The 16,951-nt window shown below is 31.5% G+C and overlaps 1 protein-coding gene and 1 pseudogene across 1 annotated transcript; both read left to right on the top strand.

Annotated features, from left to right (window-relative positions):
- Nucleotides 1-7,162: 7,162 nt before the first annotated feature.
- Nucleotides 7,163-8,820, top strand: LOC133311815 (probable inactive leucine-rich repeat receptor kinase XIAO). The gene has a single exon (XM_061512923.1). The coding sequence runs from the start codon at nt 7,630-7,632 to the stop codon at nt 8,776-8,778; it is 1,149 nt and encodes a 382-aa protein (XP_061368907.1). The 5' UTR covers nt 7,163-7,629; the 3' UTR covers nt 8,779-8,820.
- Nucleotides 8,821-15,050: 6,230 nt separating this feature from the next.
- LOC133311821 (ethylene-responsive transcription factor RAP2-2-like) lies at nt 15,051-15,552 on the top strand (annotated as a pseudogene).
- Nucleotides 15,553-16,951: the final 1,399 nt, after the last annotated feature.

Consider the following 16,951-nt stretch of genomic DNA (forward strand, 5'->3'; position numbering starts at 1 on the left):
TTTTTGTTTCTTCTAGAGTGTTGTTTTTATATAAGCAAACAAATTTTATTCTATCTTTTTTTGGTTTTTATTATATTATTTTGTTTAAATTAAATATTCGGCATTGTATTGTACGTATCTTATTTGAGAAAAAAAGTTTCTCAAGTTATTTTAGATAACTTTATGTAATGTTTATCGAAACGACGTCGTTTTGGGTTGAAAAATTAAAAAATTAGAGTGATAAAGACTATTATAACCCTGAAATAAATTAAAATTATAAAAATACCATGATTTTCGTCCCAAAACGACGTCGTTTTGATGAACATTAGATAAAGTTATCTAAAGTAACATCAGAAAAAACAAACCCATCTTATTTACTCTTTTTTTTTTGGAAATAACCCATCTTATTTACTAGGTAACTATTTTTTATTAAAATTTGAATGTGAAATAAATTAATCTAAATATGAATTGATTTAAATATAACTATAATTTTATAAATCACAATATAAAGATATATTGGTAGATAAAAAATTTATATATATATATATATATATTGAAATAAATAATTATATGACTTTATTTTATTTAGTTATTTATGATAGTATTTTTTATTTTTTTTTGGAAATATAATAATATTTAAGGGTTTTATTAATCTCCTTTTACATAAGATAGGTATCTTATGTTGTAGAGAGAAACTAGGTGGGTCCCACCATTACAAGAAAAAAGAAAAAGAAAAAAAAAGTGAGGTGCGGAAATCGAAGTGAGAAAAAATGAGATAAGTTACCTCATGTAAAAGGAGACTAATATTTCCCAATATTTAAATACACTTTAATTTTATGATTGAGGGATGATATACTTACAACTAAAAGTTTTACAATTTCTTACCACCTCAATTTGACCGTTAACTTTTGTCAATTTATAATTTATTAGGTCACACTTATTAATTATTATTTTTTAATAAATTATAATTATTAAATTAACGAAAATTAATGATTAAAAATTAATGTTAAGAGATTATAAAATATTTAGGTTGGAAGTATATATTTCTCATAATTTAATGAGTAAAAATATTATTATATCATTTCTGACATATTGAGCCAATTTTTCAAAGACATGAAAAGCTTTTATAAGTTATAACTGCTAATTTACATTTTTTTACAAATAATTTTATGATTCAATCTTTTATATCCTTCTCTTGAAATTTTAAATAAAATTATTTTCATATAATATGAATATTTTATCACTTGTGATAATTTTATAACTGTTTATATATAATTGATGGCTTTAATGTTTTTACAGTGTAGATAAGTTATCTATATTCACTTTCAAAATTATGTTGTTTTGGATTGAAAGATTAAAAAATTATAATGAAAAAGACTATTATAACTCTGAAATAAATTATAATTATAAAAATACCATAATTTTTTCCCCAAAACGACGTTGTTTTGGGTTTAATGTAGATAACTTATCTACACCGCAAAAAATACGAACCGGTAATTGGTAATTAAGAATGTTATTAAATATTATACAAAGCAACATATTTAAAGTTTATTAATTATACAACTCAATTTTGTTATTTGATTAATATTAGGAAAAAATTCGAAAACCTCCCGTATTGCTTTGAATAACTTATATTAGGGGTGCTAAACGAGCCAGGGGCCTTTGGCTCGGCTCGTGAAGACCTGAGCTTACATGTCTAAAATTGATTGTTGGACTCAGGCTTGGACTTGTATAAAAGCTCGTTTAATAAAAAGGCATCAGGCTCCAATTCAAAAGCTCGGCCTTAGAGCCTCTCAGGCTTGCCTAATATATTATTTATTTATTGATTTATTTATTATACTACTTGTGATAGCCCTCTCTCCCTTCTCAATTCATTTCATCCAATTTTATTAATTAAACAGATTTTTTAAATGATTTTGTTTTATATTATGCTATTTGGATATACATTAAATTTATGAATATTTATGGAATTACTAGTGCTGTTAATTGTATATTTTGTTTGGATAAATTTTTGTTGTATTATTTTTTTTAAACAGACTAACAGGCTAAACAAGGCTTTTATTTTTTATAAATGAGTCAAGCCATAGGCTGATATTATATTCGTAACAAGTAACAGGCTAAGGCCAGTCTGACACATTTGAACACAGGCTCGGCCCGTTAAGACCAAAGCTCGGCTCGGCTCGTTAACACCCCTAACTTATATCCCTATTTTTTTAAGCATTTTATCCCTTATAATTTTTTCATCCACACCCTTTCTTAACACTATTAGAAAATTAACAAAATATATATATACTACCCTTCTTAAAAGAAGAAAATAAAGTGATAAAAAAACAAGACCAAATATTATGAAAACTTAGAAACTTAATAAAAGACCAAAAGAAAGAATAGTAAAAAAAATAAATTTGTCAAAATAAAGAAAAGGAAATAAATGTATAAAAAAATAGAATAAAAACAAAAAAAAAGATGAAAAAGTAAGACAAAAGTATATTAAAAATTACAACCATGATGAAAAATATTAAAATTAAAAAAATGAAAATAGTCCAAATAAAAAAAATATACTGTATAAAAAAACTAGAAGAAAAAATAAAATAAAAAATAAATATAATAAAAAAATCACTTATGAGTTTTCAATATATATTGTCTTTTTTTTGTCTTTGGTATATTTTATTCATTTTTATTTAGATATGTTTGGTCTTTTTTCACTTTTTAATTATTTTATTCTAATTTTTTTAGCCTTGTGCATTCCCATTTACTAAAATTTTCATATAAAGAATTAATTAAAAAAAGGAATAAAATAGAGATATAAAAAAGTCTAACATATCTAAATAAAAATAATAAATAGACCAAGGACAAAAAAATCAAAAGTAAATATATTAAAAATTCATAGTTGTAATTTCTTTTTATTCTATTTTTTATCTTAATTTTTTCTTTTATTTTTTTGTTATTGTTGTGATTTTTAATATATTTGATATTATTTTTTTGTTTTTATTGTACTTTTTTATACATTTGTTTGTTTTTATTTAGACACATAATCCATTTGATTTTTTTTTTGCTATTTTTTTTTTAGTCTTTTATTAAGTGTTATAAATTTTCATAACGTTTGGTCTTATTTTCTTTTTTTTATCATTTTATTTTCTTTTTCTAAGAAGGATAGAATAGGTATATTTAGTTAATTTTCTAACAATGTTAAAGGGATGTTGATGAAAAAAATCACACAAAATTAAGTAATTAAAAAGAAGATGAAGAATATAAATAATTCAAAATAATATCACATGAAATTTTTGAACTTTTTCCATATTATTATTATAAACTATGTCCGAAATTCTATCAAATCTAATTTTGGATTTGAATTTTTTCTCACACTTCAAAAGTTATGACTATTAAATATGAAATTCTTACCCAAACCCGTTGGCTCATATGTAAGGTGTCTGAGTTCCTCTAATCAGTTGTCTCGAGTTCGAACCCTGGATATGGAATAAATGGATTGGGTAGTGCTACCCCCGTAAAGGACCAACAATGCACGGTTGAAGTTAGTCTCACCCTCAAAGGGGGTGGGGATACCCTTGAGTGTACTCAAAAAAATAAAAATGAAATTTTTTGTGTTGAGATATATAGTCTCGTATTGATTGTGTGGGCAACTAATGTGGCCTTTACAAGGCCTTGGGCACTCCCACCCTTTGAGCTAGAAGCATGGAACTGCACAGGCCCAATTTTTATTTTTATTTTGGAGTTACCCAAACCTAATTACCTCTTTGAGGCGAGTTGGCTCCCTCCGGTATCCCCACAAGTTTCGACTCTTTGAGCCGGCTATGGGACTAATCCGGAGTGCGGGGGTCAGTGATGGCTAAAGGTTCAGCCCCCTCCCCAAGAATGCATTCAGCGGGAATCGAACACATGTTCAACCCTACTAACTCAGCGCCAAGGAACACATGCCCAATTTTTAGTTTACCTTTTTGTGCTTTTTTATTTTAATTCCACTTGAAAGTGGGGGGCCGTGAGAATCGAACTTGTGACCTTATAGTCACTTAAACTCTTATACCATTGTAAAGAACCTTGGGATACACCATCCCAAAAGCTAATTCAAAGGGTGCGAGTGTCCAAGGCCTTATAAAGGCCACATTAGTTGCTCATACAACTAATGTGGGACTACATATCTCAACACTTTGAAAATAGATCCTATCATGTGCCAAAAAAACATGATATGGTCATGTGGAAAGATTACAACTATATAAATGTAAATTAACTGTTATAATTTTGTAACTACCTATTTTATTATTTTTTATCTATTCTCCTTTTTTACCATTGATTCACTTTATATGATTATAATTCTCCAGATAACATGATCACGTGAATTTTCACGTGAGAAGATCGGATGCAGAATTCTTTATCCATTGAGCATCGAGATTGCACCCGGGCGTTTATGACCTGTTGTCCAATATTAACTTTCCTTCTTTGTGGTTCTGCGCATCACTTTGGTTCTGTTATGTGGTTATTCTTTCTTTCTTTTTCTTTTTAAAAAAAAAAACAGTTACGTGGTTTGTCTTCCATTCTCTACATTTCACTAGTTATGTTGAGAGTTTGAACTCCGTGGTCTATTTAGTTTGCTACACTTAATGGAAATATTTCTTATCTTTTTTATTTAGTATTGTTTTTAATTACAAAAGTAACTTTAGAATTTAGACATAAGTCTTAACTAATGCGATTGTAATAAAAAAATGTACCTGCAATCTATCCATTGTTATTACACTTTCTATAATAATTAGTTTTACACATTATAAAATCTTTTTGTATGGATAAGATCTATCGGACACACATCGCTGCCGGTTTCATATTTATCCTTCTACTTTTAGTTAAAGACAAATACTATTGTCCGCAAAAAAGAATTGCACAAAACTAATCTACCAGTTTATAAAAAAAAAAGGAAAAACTAGTATCATATTATTGAAAAGTAGTTTTTTTAAATATTCATTGATTTTCGTATAACTAGATTTTTTTATTTTTTATAAGTGAATAAATCCCATAATTGTGTTCATTATAGGAGAAAATTTATTTCCTATAACATGAGATTAATAAAACTTTTATAAGAAGGGGTGTATATTTTGTGTTGCGTAATGGTTATTCATTACTTTTATGCGAGATTATTCATACTCATAACTCTAAGGGTGTATATGACAACTATTGTGTTCTCTGGCATTGTTTTTGAAAAGAAACTATTATTTTCTATTTCTATGCCTTGGAATAGATTCTGAGAAAAATATGTGTGTTATAACATGTTTTATTTTTATTTCGAGAATTAGAATTGAGTTTGATAATACAACAAATAATAGAACAAATATTATTCATATTATGCATATATTTTTTGGATCATCACTTTTCTTTTCGTATGGTGTGGTGTTGGTGGTTGTGGCATGGCGGCGGCGATGGTGATGGTTGTAGTAATGGCGTGGTGGTGGCGGTGGCGGTGGCGGTGGTAGTGACATTAGTGGCTACGGCGATGGTGATGATAATGGTGACGATGATGGTGGCAATGGTAGTGGTGATGGCATGGTAGTGGCGACAGCGACACTAATGGTGGCATGGTAGTGGCGGCTGGTGATGGTGCTGACAGTGGTAGTAGTGGAGGTGATGGTATGGTGGTGGTAATGGTGGCGGCAATAGTAGTGGTGATGGCATGGTAGTGGCGGTAGCGACACTAATGGTGGCATGGTGGTGGTGGTAGTGATAATGGTGTTTACGGTGGTGGTGGTGGTGGTGGTGGAGTAGTGGTGGCGTGATGGTGGTGGTGGTGGCGGCGATGGCGATGGCGATGGCAGTGGCGTGATAACGGGAGTGGTGGTGGCGGTGGTAATGGTGGCAGGGTGGTGGCGACGACAGTGGTAGTGGTTGGTGACGGGGGTGGTGGTAATGGTAGTGATAATAATGGTGACGATAATGGTAGTGGTGGTAATGATAGTGGTGATGATGATGTGGAGGTGGTGCTGATGGTGACGACATGGTTGGTGGTATAACAATGGTGGCGATGGTTGTGTCAAAATAGTGGTGGTGCTGATGATGGTAATAGTGGAGAGTAATTAAGAGAGATAAGTGTTTCTCATTTTGTACCGAGAACAAAAAAACAAAAAAAAATTGATTCTTTTTTCTGTTTCATAGCACAAAAATTAAACTGGTTTATCCCGAAAATAAAAAAAATAAACTGATTTTACCAAACAAATTTTCTATCAATTTCTTTTTCTAGAAACATACATTAAAAAAAAAATCGAAAAGATTGTCAGGCGCATCAAACCTGCCTAACCCAACGCCATACTTTCTAAAAAAAACGAACTCCAAGTGAGAGGAGTTTTCTTTTCCAGAAAATCATTTATGCATTTGTTTTTTGGAAAAGTATTTATCCTTTTAAATAATAAAATTTGTGTCATTTTATTTTCACAATGAATTAAAACTTACATCTTTATATTTTTTGTTCACTCTCTCTCCTCTTTTATCCATCTCTTTCTTTCACTTAAAATGACACAACTTTACATCATTTAAAATGATATATATTTTTACCTTTATTTTTTTGCCACAGGCACAAATAATTGAGAGAAAGAAATCATAAAAAGAGAGAGAAATACCCCAATATGAAGATTACTCTTATTTTGTATCTGTGATAGAAAACACAGAAGCAGAAATGATTTGTCCTTTATTTTAACATAAAATTAAAAAATTTACAACTAAGCTTTTTAATTGGAGATCTACAATGATTTTATTACATTTCGGGTCTTATAAAGGCCTATTTATTTAACCAAGAAAAAAGAAAAAAAAATACCTACTTATGTAACACTTTTACAAATTAAAAAGTAAAACTCCATATTACCCGCCTTCGGTCTAGTATTTTTTTATTTTTTTTTGGGTGTTTTGGGGGGCGAGGGGAAGAGAATATTGTCATCAATGTGTAATAATGAGTTTCAAAATCAAACATTTTTTATGGGATATATTTTTAGCCATAGCTCGAATTTTAAACATTTTACACAAAGTTTTACTCCCTGCGCTTCTACTCAAGTTAAGCCCAAACCTATATACTCGTTAATTGTATTAACTAAGGTATAAGCTGTTAATAATCTTTATGTTGGTTTAATTTTTATATCACGTGATATATTTTAATTAGATTAATTACAATCACATTACCTGAAAGTTATTTGTAAGGTTGTATCCGAAAGAGAAAAAGTATGAGAGATTTCACATTTGAAGTTTCTCATCTTTCACATCGAGAGCTAGTGGCTAGCAGGTGCAGTGCACATCTAATCTAGCGCACCAACTATTTCCACCAATTTTGGTCAACTTTCTCCCCATTCTTTTTTTTTTGTTTAAAGCTCTCACCCCGTAAGACAAGGCAGTTTTCTCCCTCCTCATTTCTCTTTCCCTCGTTCCAATTCCTTTTGCAGCATCTACAGCCTCTCATTTTTTCACCGTGTATTTTCTTCCTTTTGATTACTGAAAATATCAGAAATTGCAACAGAAAAATTGGGCCTCTTCCTTAAAATAGTACAAACTACTCAACGCATCTGTCACTCCCAACCGACAATGCTGCAAAGTAGCTTGTGAAGGATTAGCAAGATAGAACATTTTTGCATCTCCAAGTCAGAGAGATACACAAAATCCAAAGGTTCAAATATGCAAAACCTCCTTTTTCTTTGCCTAACAATTATTTGCCTCTCCCTGTTTCACTTTCACACAAACAATATCCTTGTTCAAGCCCTCACTTCAGCCTCAGACATTGCAACACTCAAAGCCTTCAAAGCCTCAATCAAACCCTCTTCCATAACACCCTGGTCATGTCTAGCATCTTGGAACTTCACCATTGATCCCTGCTCAGTCCCTCGCCGCACATACTTCATCTGCGGCTTCACCTGCACACATGACTCAACCCGGATCAACCAAATCACACTCGACCCAGCAGGCTACTCAGGCTCACTCACCCCACTTATCTCTCAACTCACCAACCTTACCACACTAGACCTTTCCGATAACTCCTTCTATGGCCCAATCCCCTCTTCACTTTCTTCCCTTTCCAACCTCCAAACCTTAACCCTCCGATCCAATTCCTTCACAGGTTCTATCCCTCTCTCCATAACCACCATCAAGTCCCTCGAATCTTTGGACCTTTCACACAATTCCTTATCTGGGTCTCTCCCAAATTCCATGAATTCCCTCAGCAACCTTCGCAGAATCGATCTGAGTTTCAACAAATTAACTGGTTCACTCCCCAAACTGCCACCCAACTTGCTAGAACTTGCACTCAAGGCCAATTCTTTATCTGGGACTCTCCAAAAATCAAGCTTCGAGGGGTTGAACCAATTGGAAGTGGTGGAACTCAGCGAGAACGCACTCGCCGGGAAGCTTGAATCTTGGTTCTTCCTCTTGCCCTCGCTGCAGCAAGTGGATTTGGCCAACAACAGCTTCACGGGCATTCAGATCTCGAGACCCGTCGGTTATGGAGGAAGTAACCTCGTGGCACTGAACCTCGGATTTAACAAAATCCAAGATTACGCGCCCGCGAATCTCGCTGCGTATCCGATGCTGTCGTTCCTGTCGATTCGTTACAACTTGCTACGTGGCACGATCCCATTGGAGTACGGCCAGAGCAAGTCCCTGAAGAAGTTGTTCTTGGATGGGAACTTCCTCATCGGGAAGCCGCCGGCAGGGTTGTTCGCTGCCGGCGCGACGGTTTCCGGCAGCTTGGGGGACAATTGCCTGCAGGGTTGTCCAGTGTCCTCACAGCTGTGCACGCCTGCACAGAAACCCAGCTCTTTTTGCAAGTAAGGCCATAGTGTGTCGGTGTAAGAATATATATAAATTTCCACTTTTATATATTTTAAAGGATCTTCATAAAATTACATTAATATTATTTGTTTGTCATTAGCCGAATAAAAAATATCTGTGTAAATTATACAATGGGAATGATATAATGATATTTATTCTGGATTAATATTTTTTTATGTTATAGGAAATAAAAGGGGAATGATATTGTGACAACCAAGTTGTGTGACTACCAAGTGACTACCAATCAATCTTACCGTTAGATCGATTATATTGATCCAACGGTTATATTTATTTTCATCTTTGTATGGTCATGATTCTCCAAATTTAATACTTTATATTTATTTTCATCTTTGTATGGTTATGATTTCTCATATTTAATGCTTTCACTTTAAATATGAGGAATCATGACCATACAAAGATAGAAATAAATATAACCGTTGGATCAACATAATTGATCTAACGGTGAGATTGATTGGTAGTCACTTGATAGTAACTCAACTTGGTTGTCACAATATCCTTCTCCTTATCTTTATGCTGTTAATGTTAATTTTTTATTTATTTATTTTGAATAATTGAAGTTACAGCTATACCCTACAGGGGTGTTTGGTGTAAAGATTTTGAAAGAATCTTTAGGAAAGTGGAATGGGGAAAAAATGTATACCATGTTTGGTACGAGATATATTGAATAATACCAGGCTAGAGTGTCTCCCATGAGAAAAAAATTGAACTAGACATTGGCAAGTTTAAATGCAATTCTAGAACTGAGAATCTTGATATGCATATAAATAGCACATTGTTCTTTTATAAAGAAGTGACCTGTAAGCTATATCCCACACTGTCCTTTTACAAAAAAAATGTTGTCAACAAATTTTCAAACAACATGGTAATTTCGTAATTTTATTTCATATTCTCACTTATATTTCACAGCTAACCAAACATAGTATTATAAAAATAACTCAATATTTTTGGCAAAAATTTTGGTATACCAAACACCTTTTTTAACTTGCCTAGGATAAAAAAAATCATGTCATATTCTCGGTAACTTTTTTTTCGGTTAAAAAAAATATCTCTCGTATCAAACGTCTCCTACATGTGTAGTTATTATATGATATATTTTTATGGCTTTGAAAATGAGGTCTCCCGGTCCGGTAATCGTCCACAATTGAACAAAGTCCATATCTCTCCTTCTTGTTAGGCATAGATGGGGAACAAAAGGGATTTTCCAAATCCGATGAAAAATAAATACTTTTTTTTTAGTAACAAAAAATAAATACTTTAAATATTTGCTGTCGAATACTCACTATTTAGCAATCTTTTTTATAATGAGTATATTACGAATATTATTTTAAATTTTAAATAGAATGCGAATATTGGGTTGATTTTTATCACAAAGTACACATTTTCAAGGCGAAATTCGATGCTTTTGGGGATAATCCTCTCACGGATAGGTGTTCATGTTTCGAATTAAATCGATTTTGAAATAAAAAATATTTGATCCAATCTCTTTGGTTTAATTATTTAATTATTTATTTGGTTTGATTTTTTTCAAATCTAATTCAATTCAATCCAATTTTATTTAATTTGAATTGGATAGATTTTTAATTTTTCAAAAAGTTTAAAATTTCAGTTATACAAATCGTAATAAAGTCATACAAAGTTACAAATCATTGAAAAATTCAAGTCTTCAAACTAAAATAAGTCTTAAAACTCATGAAGAGTTAAAATAGAGTAATAAATAATAAAAAACTTAAAAAATAGTTTATTCAAGAGATTTCAAGTCTATAAAACAACACGATTCCAAGTCATCATCTTTCTCTTCCATACTTCACTCTTTTAGTTTGCTCAATGTTCATTTTGTGGTTTTCAAAACAACCAGCAAGACAACAACTTTAATGAAAATAAGAGATTAAGAGAGAAAAGGGCATTAGCGAAATTTCAAAAATGATAAATACATAATACATTGGATCGGTTTGGATTGGATCTGTTTTCACGAACAAAATCCAACTATCCGATCCAATTAAAATATACGAGTTTTTTTTCAATTTTTGATTTTTCGATTAATTCGGTTATCGATTTTTCAATTCGGTCACTGCGGTCTGAATCAATTTGGATCGATTGTTAAACATCTCTACTACTCACAGGTTGCAACAATGAGGTAATAGAGAATTAAAAGAAATGGAAATTTTAAGATATTGTTAACCATATCAATTAATTACGTAAAAGAAAATTTAACGAAAATTTGTCCATATTATGCGACGGTGACTAATTAAATAATAATTAAATTTGAATCATTTTCTTTGACACCAATGTATGAATTAACTTTATCTTAATTCCACCAATCAAGAAGTCAACATGTACAAGTACACAATATAAGTGATACATAAAATTTATGTGAAAAACTCAATTAGGAAAAACAATGGGTAAGGGTATGGAAGATTTTCATTAAGTGAAAAAAATTACGACATTCTCTAAAATATAAAGAGGAAATAATATTTATCTCTCTTATATTAGGAGAATACATATTGTTCTGTCTGATTGACAGAAGTGCTAGTCAAAGACTAATAAATTTATATGGGATCTGGTACTCTCTCAAAGGTATCTACGAGTGAGAATAACTTGAGATGTCATATCACTGCACACAGGTGTAAACGGCGTTTGCCAAAGAGATGGTGTATGTGCATAGTGACAACATAACATTATATAAGAAAAATTCGTCCATACCTATAGGCTTTACATAGGAGTGTTCGCGGTCTGAATTGGATCGGTTTTGAGGCAAAAATCATCATATCCAATCTCTTCGGTTTGATTATTTAATCATCCATTCGATTTGAATTTTTTAAATATTTGATCCAATCTAATCCAATTTTATTCTATTTGGATTGGATTGGTTTTGAATTTTCGAAAAGCCTAAAATTTCAGCACTACAAATCACTAGCTATATCAAAATAAAGGCATACAAAGTTACAAACTACTAGAAAATTCAATTCTTCAAACTAAAACAAGTCTTAAAACTCATGAAGAGTTAAAATAGATTAATAGACAATAAAAAAACTAAAATAAGATAGTTTGCTATCAATAACATCCAAGATCCAAGTCTACAAAACAACAAGATTCTAAGCCACCATCTTTCAAAAGTAATAAATACATAATATATTGAATCGGTTTGGATTGGATCAGTCTTCACCAACCAAATCGAAAATCGATTCAATCCAATTAAAATATGCGATTTTTTTTTTCGATTTTTGGTTTTTTGATTTTCGGTTCGGTCATCGCGGTTTGAATCGATTGATGAACACTCCTAGTTATATCTCTTCTTTATAGAGTTTACCTGCGGATGATAAAGTTCTGAACCTTTGATGATCTATCCAAGAGCCCAATATCTGATTGAATAGTTGTCGTGATAGGATTCTCATTAATAACATATTTTTTCCTAATTAATATAATTTTCCTTTTATATTATCCTTTATTGAGCCTTCACGTATATGAGCTTACATAGGTTTATACCACACATCATTTAAAATGAATCTCAAAAGATACCGAGTAATTTGTTTCTCAATTTTAGGATGATAGAAACCAATTAGCAAGTATTATATTTATAGGCATAGGTGCTGCACAATTTGGACAATGTTTTTCCATTCCACAACTCGTAAAATGTGAAAATAACTTTGGAGGCTTCATTTCAATATTGATCCACCGAAAATGGCTTTAACTATGTCATGGCTGTGACAAACTGGATAATCTCTCCTGCTTTGCTTTTAATCCAACTAAAAATAAGTCAACTTATAATTTCATTTTTAAAAATGATTGATAATCTCAATTCATCATACCTCGACCTTCAATTCCATAAAAAATAAACCAACTTATCTTGTGCCTCCTCCAATTTTTTCCTTAACTCATCAACATTATAAGCTCAAATTCATAGTAAATTTTACATGTGACAATATATTATAAAAAATAGATATAATAAATATTAATATGAATATTATATAATAATATAGCTTCGAGTACATTGTATCAAAACTCTTGGAGAATGAACTGTTGTTTAGTACTTTAGTATCTCAATAAACAAAAGCTATCCAGTTTGAATTTGTAATAATATATTCCTAACAATAGAGAATATTTTAAGGTCTTAATATACTACAAAACCTTCCGAACTAATTTTTGGTGCCTTGCAATAAATGGTACTTTCTCGATTTCAACTATGTAATTGGTTATAACACGTACTAATCCAACCAATTCTATTTATTTATTTTTGTTGGTTTCAAAAAGTAAATAATATTGCTTACTGAAAAAATGTAAATAACATCCAGTTAGTAGGCATCAATAGTCATTAACTAAGTGAATGAATGATTGTTTAGCTGTATTCTTAGGTGTACAGATGTATTGCATTGCAAACAAATACAAACACTGTGGAGAATGCATAATGTTTTCTTTCTTTCTAATAGCTGTATATGTGAACTGTTTTTGTGATGGAAATGAGTTTGTTTCTTTCAATGGGTGTAGTATATTAATATAACAATAGTTTATAAGGCATGGATATGAATCTAAACTCAATGGAAAGTCATTGTGAGTGAGTGTCTCCGGTGAAGTTGAGAATCAGGAGAAAGTGTTACACACGACGATTTTGAAATGTGATATTTCTATAGCATAAAAAGTAGAGGTTTATTAATCTCATGTTACATGAGATAGTACTCTCATGTAGGTAATACAAATATGTGAGATCCACAATTTAAAAAGAAAATAAAAAATTGGCACAAAATTCTATGGGTGTATGATATGAGATAGGTATCTTATGTAGCACGAGACTATCATTTCCCTAAAAAGTATATGTCAAAGACTCAAAGGTGCCTCTTTAAATGACAAAAAATAGGTATATAAGAGTGAAGAAGATTCTTTAATTATGAGAGAGGAAGCTATAATAATCCCACGAAAATCTAATGAGATAAGTACTCTTATCTCGCATGTGAGGAGAACATCTTCCATACGAGCTGATTTTGTGTGCTCCCGGCCCAAGAAAAAATTAGTTAGGCAGAGACGAGAGAAAGACAGAAAAGGTTGAGAAAAGAGGAAGGAGGAAAAAAAATTTCACATGTCAATTTCTTAGCGGAAGGACTATGATGGTCCTGAATCATATTAAAAAATTCTCTTTCATACAATTTTAGTAGGTAACTCTTCCATTCAGCAACTGACATTTAGATAAAAAAAATATTACTCTCTTTTATATACTCAGATACCTCGACACGCAAAATTTTAGAAAATATGCGTGTCGGACACCAACACGTTCCAATAAGTTTCGACACGCGATCAATATTTTGGGACACGCGGTCAACTCTTTGACACGTTTTTCCGACACAAAGTCAATTTTTTCTGACACGCGTTCAACGTTCCGACACGCATCCGACACGTTTTTTTTTTTTACTCTTAATTTTATTTTACTAACTAAACATAAAAAAATAATTTATAAACCAATTTTTTTGTGTTATGAAATTTGACATTAAAAGTTAACAAGGTACCAAAAATTATTTTTATTTTTATTTATATTATTAAATTTAAATATTTGATTGGTTATATGACTTATTGTGGATTGTTATATGTATTAAATATAAATTATATTTTATATATTAAAAATATTATTTAATATCAAAACGTGTCCAAACGTGTCGAAATATGACATTTTTTAGAATTAACGTGTCGACGTGTCGTATCTCGTGTCCCATGTCAGTATCCGTGCATCATGATTTATATATACAAATATCACAATCATTCATAGATTTCTATTAGCTAATCGCACCAAACAATAGGTGGGCAGTAGCATATTAAATATTTCCGTATGTGAGATGTGCTGTGGTTAGAGAGCGAAATTTTCTATCATAAGGCCTAAACTCTAAATATCTTATTTTAGGGATACCGGATATAATTCTTTATATGAATTTTACCAATTGGCACAATAAACCGGTCGGTATGACTAGTCAGATTAAACAAAACAATAATGACATGTTTGGTCAGAGGATTTTGACGAGATAGATAGGAAAATGAAGAAGTGGGATTGTATGATCACCTTGTTTGGTTGAAGGGTTTCACAAATTTGTCTACCTAAAGGATTGTTCCAGCTAAACCCATTTGCATGTGTTTTTGATCAAAATAGCCTGCCATTTTATCCGAATTGAGAGGTGGTACTGCAAGTTATCTACCTAGTGGTTTCACTGTGCAAGGTAGAGATGACGAGCGTACCCTCCGAATTGAGCGCGCGAAAGTGAAAAGTGGTTCCACCGATGGATATGGTGGAACAGAAACCCCTGGTTAACCAGTTTGCTAACATGGGCTCCTTCGCTGGCAGTGGAAATGAAATCACATCTCTTGCTTCGTCTGATGATGTGACCTTCTACTTTGGTTCAGATCAGGGGAGTAATTCATTTGATTATTCAAAACTTGGGTGGGGTGAACGGGGCCCAAAGACTCCTGAGATCTCATCCATGCTTTCTGCTCCTTTGGAAGGAGAATCTCATTTTGTGCAAGATGACAACCAGCAGAAAAACCTGTAGTCGAACTCTCAAGATGTGATATCTGTGCCAGATAATTCTGCTAAGACACTGTCTGAGGAGCTTGCTGATATTGAATCCGAGTTGAATTTCTTTCAGATGCCTTATCTTGAAGGGAACTGGGACGATACTTCATTGGAATCATTGCTATCACTATCAGGAGACATAATTCAGGATGGCGGAAACCTGATGAACCTTTGAAGACATTCCTTCCATGGCTGGAGGAGTATTCTGAGCAAAAGTTAAAACATGGTTATTTTCGTAATAGTAACTTTTTTTACCATCTATATTTTACTTACCGTCAAACATAGACTTTATAAATGTTACCTAATTTCTCCGGTAAATTTTTTTCAACCAAACAACTTTTTTTTATATTTTTCTACCAAATTCACTTCCCAACCATTTCTCTGTCAATGACATTTCCCTATTTTTCATAAAATTTGTCCTCAACCAAACACCCTAGTGTTTCACAAATACAAAACACTGATTGATTAGTAGCTGATTTAGTTCAGAGGTTATTATTGACAAAAATGTCAGAAACCATATCTTGCTGAATTTTTTTTGGATTTTATAAGAGTTATGTTGTAGAAAAAGTGATTATGTAATGTTATAGAGATTCGTTTTGCGTGCCTTAATTTTTATTTTTACTTTTTGCTTTAAAAAGTGCTGGCTCACAAATTATAGATGCAAATCCCATTAATTTTACCATAAATTAAGAAATATATAACTGTTGAAGATTTTTCCCGACAAAGAAACATTTTATAACAACTCGTGATGTTATTGTCAAAGCACATTTGAATAGGATCCAACTAATAGCATCCATTGAAATATTTTTGGTTTAATTTTTATTAGTAGTAATTTATTAGTTCATCATATATGATTAGGATTATATTTATCTCATTTTACATGATATAAATAATTTTCTTACACACACAAAAGAGGGGTGAGACTCACCACTCTTTTCTCTCTCTCCTCTTACCTGTGAATTCCACTTGTAATTTTATTTCTATAACATGAGATAATTACTTTCCTACAATATAAGAAAAGTATTTTCATATGATTATCACTATAATATTTTTATTGAAGCTACACATGTCCTGAAATTAAAATATATTGCATTGACGCTTTCAAATGAGAGGCTTACGTATGGTCTTTTTAATGATTTATATTATTATCTAACATATTTCTTCGTGCAAGAGACGTTTAAGCTTAAAACGTAAATATTGCATATGCTTAATTTTTTTTTTTACTTTGTACTTATTTAATTTCACTTGAAAGTGGTGGACAATAAAGATTGAACTCATGATCTTATGGTCAAAGAAGCTCTAGTACCATGTAAAGAATTATTTCAACCTAAAACCTTAAGGTATTAGATGCATAGATCCTTCCATTTATATGGAGCTCACTTAGTCCATTCATAACCAACGTAAAACTTCACCCACTCACCCTTGGATTAGTCTTGGTATTAGGTTAACATTATATGAAGCATTAGTCTTGGTTCTTGCTGTAGGGCTCTGTGTAAATAATGGTTAATGAATAAAAAAGAAGACGTTGTTTTAAGCTCCGATTATGAGGATTTATTTAAAAAAACAGATATAACTATAAATTTTACATTTCATATTGAAAAAATTTCA

The sequence above is a fragment of the Gastrolobium bilobum genome, unplaced genomic scaffold (assembly GCF_033153095.1).
Source record: "Gastrolobium bilobum isolate Gb01-03AN ecotype WA unplaced genomic scaffold, APGP_CSIRO_Gbil_v1 utg14709, whole genome shotgun sequence".
Lineage (NCBI taxonomy): Eukaryota > Viridiplantae > Streptophyta > Magnoliopsida > Fabales > Fabaceae > Gastrolobium > Gastrolobium bilobum.

Bases quoted from the DNA above. Each gene is read 5' to 3' on its own strand.
- LOC133311815 (XM_061512923.1), top strand. From the start codon at position 7,630: ATGCAAAACCTCCTTTTTCTTTGCCTAACAATTATTTGCCTCTCCCTG.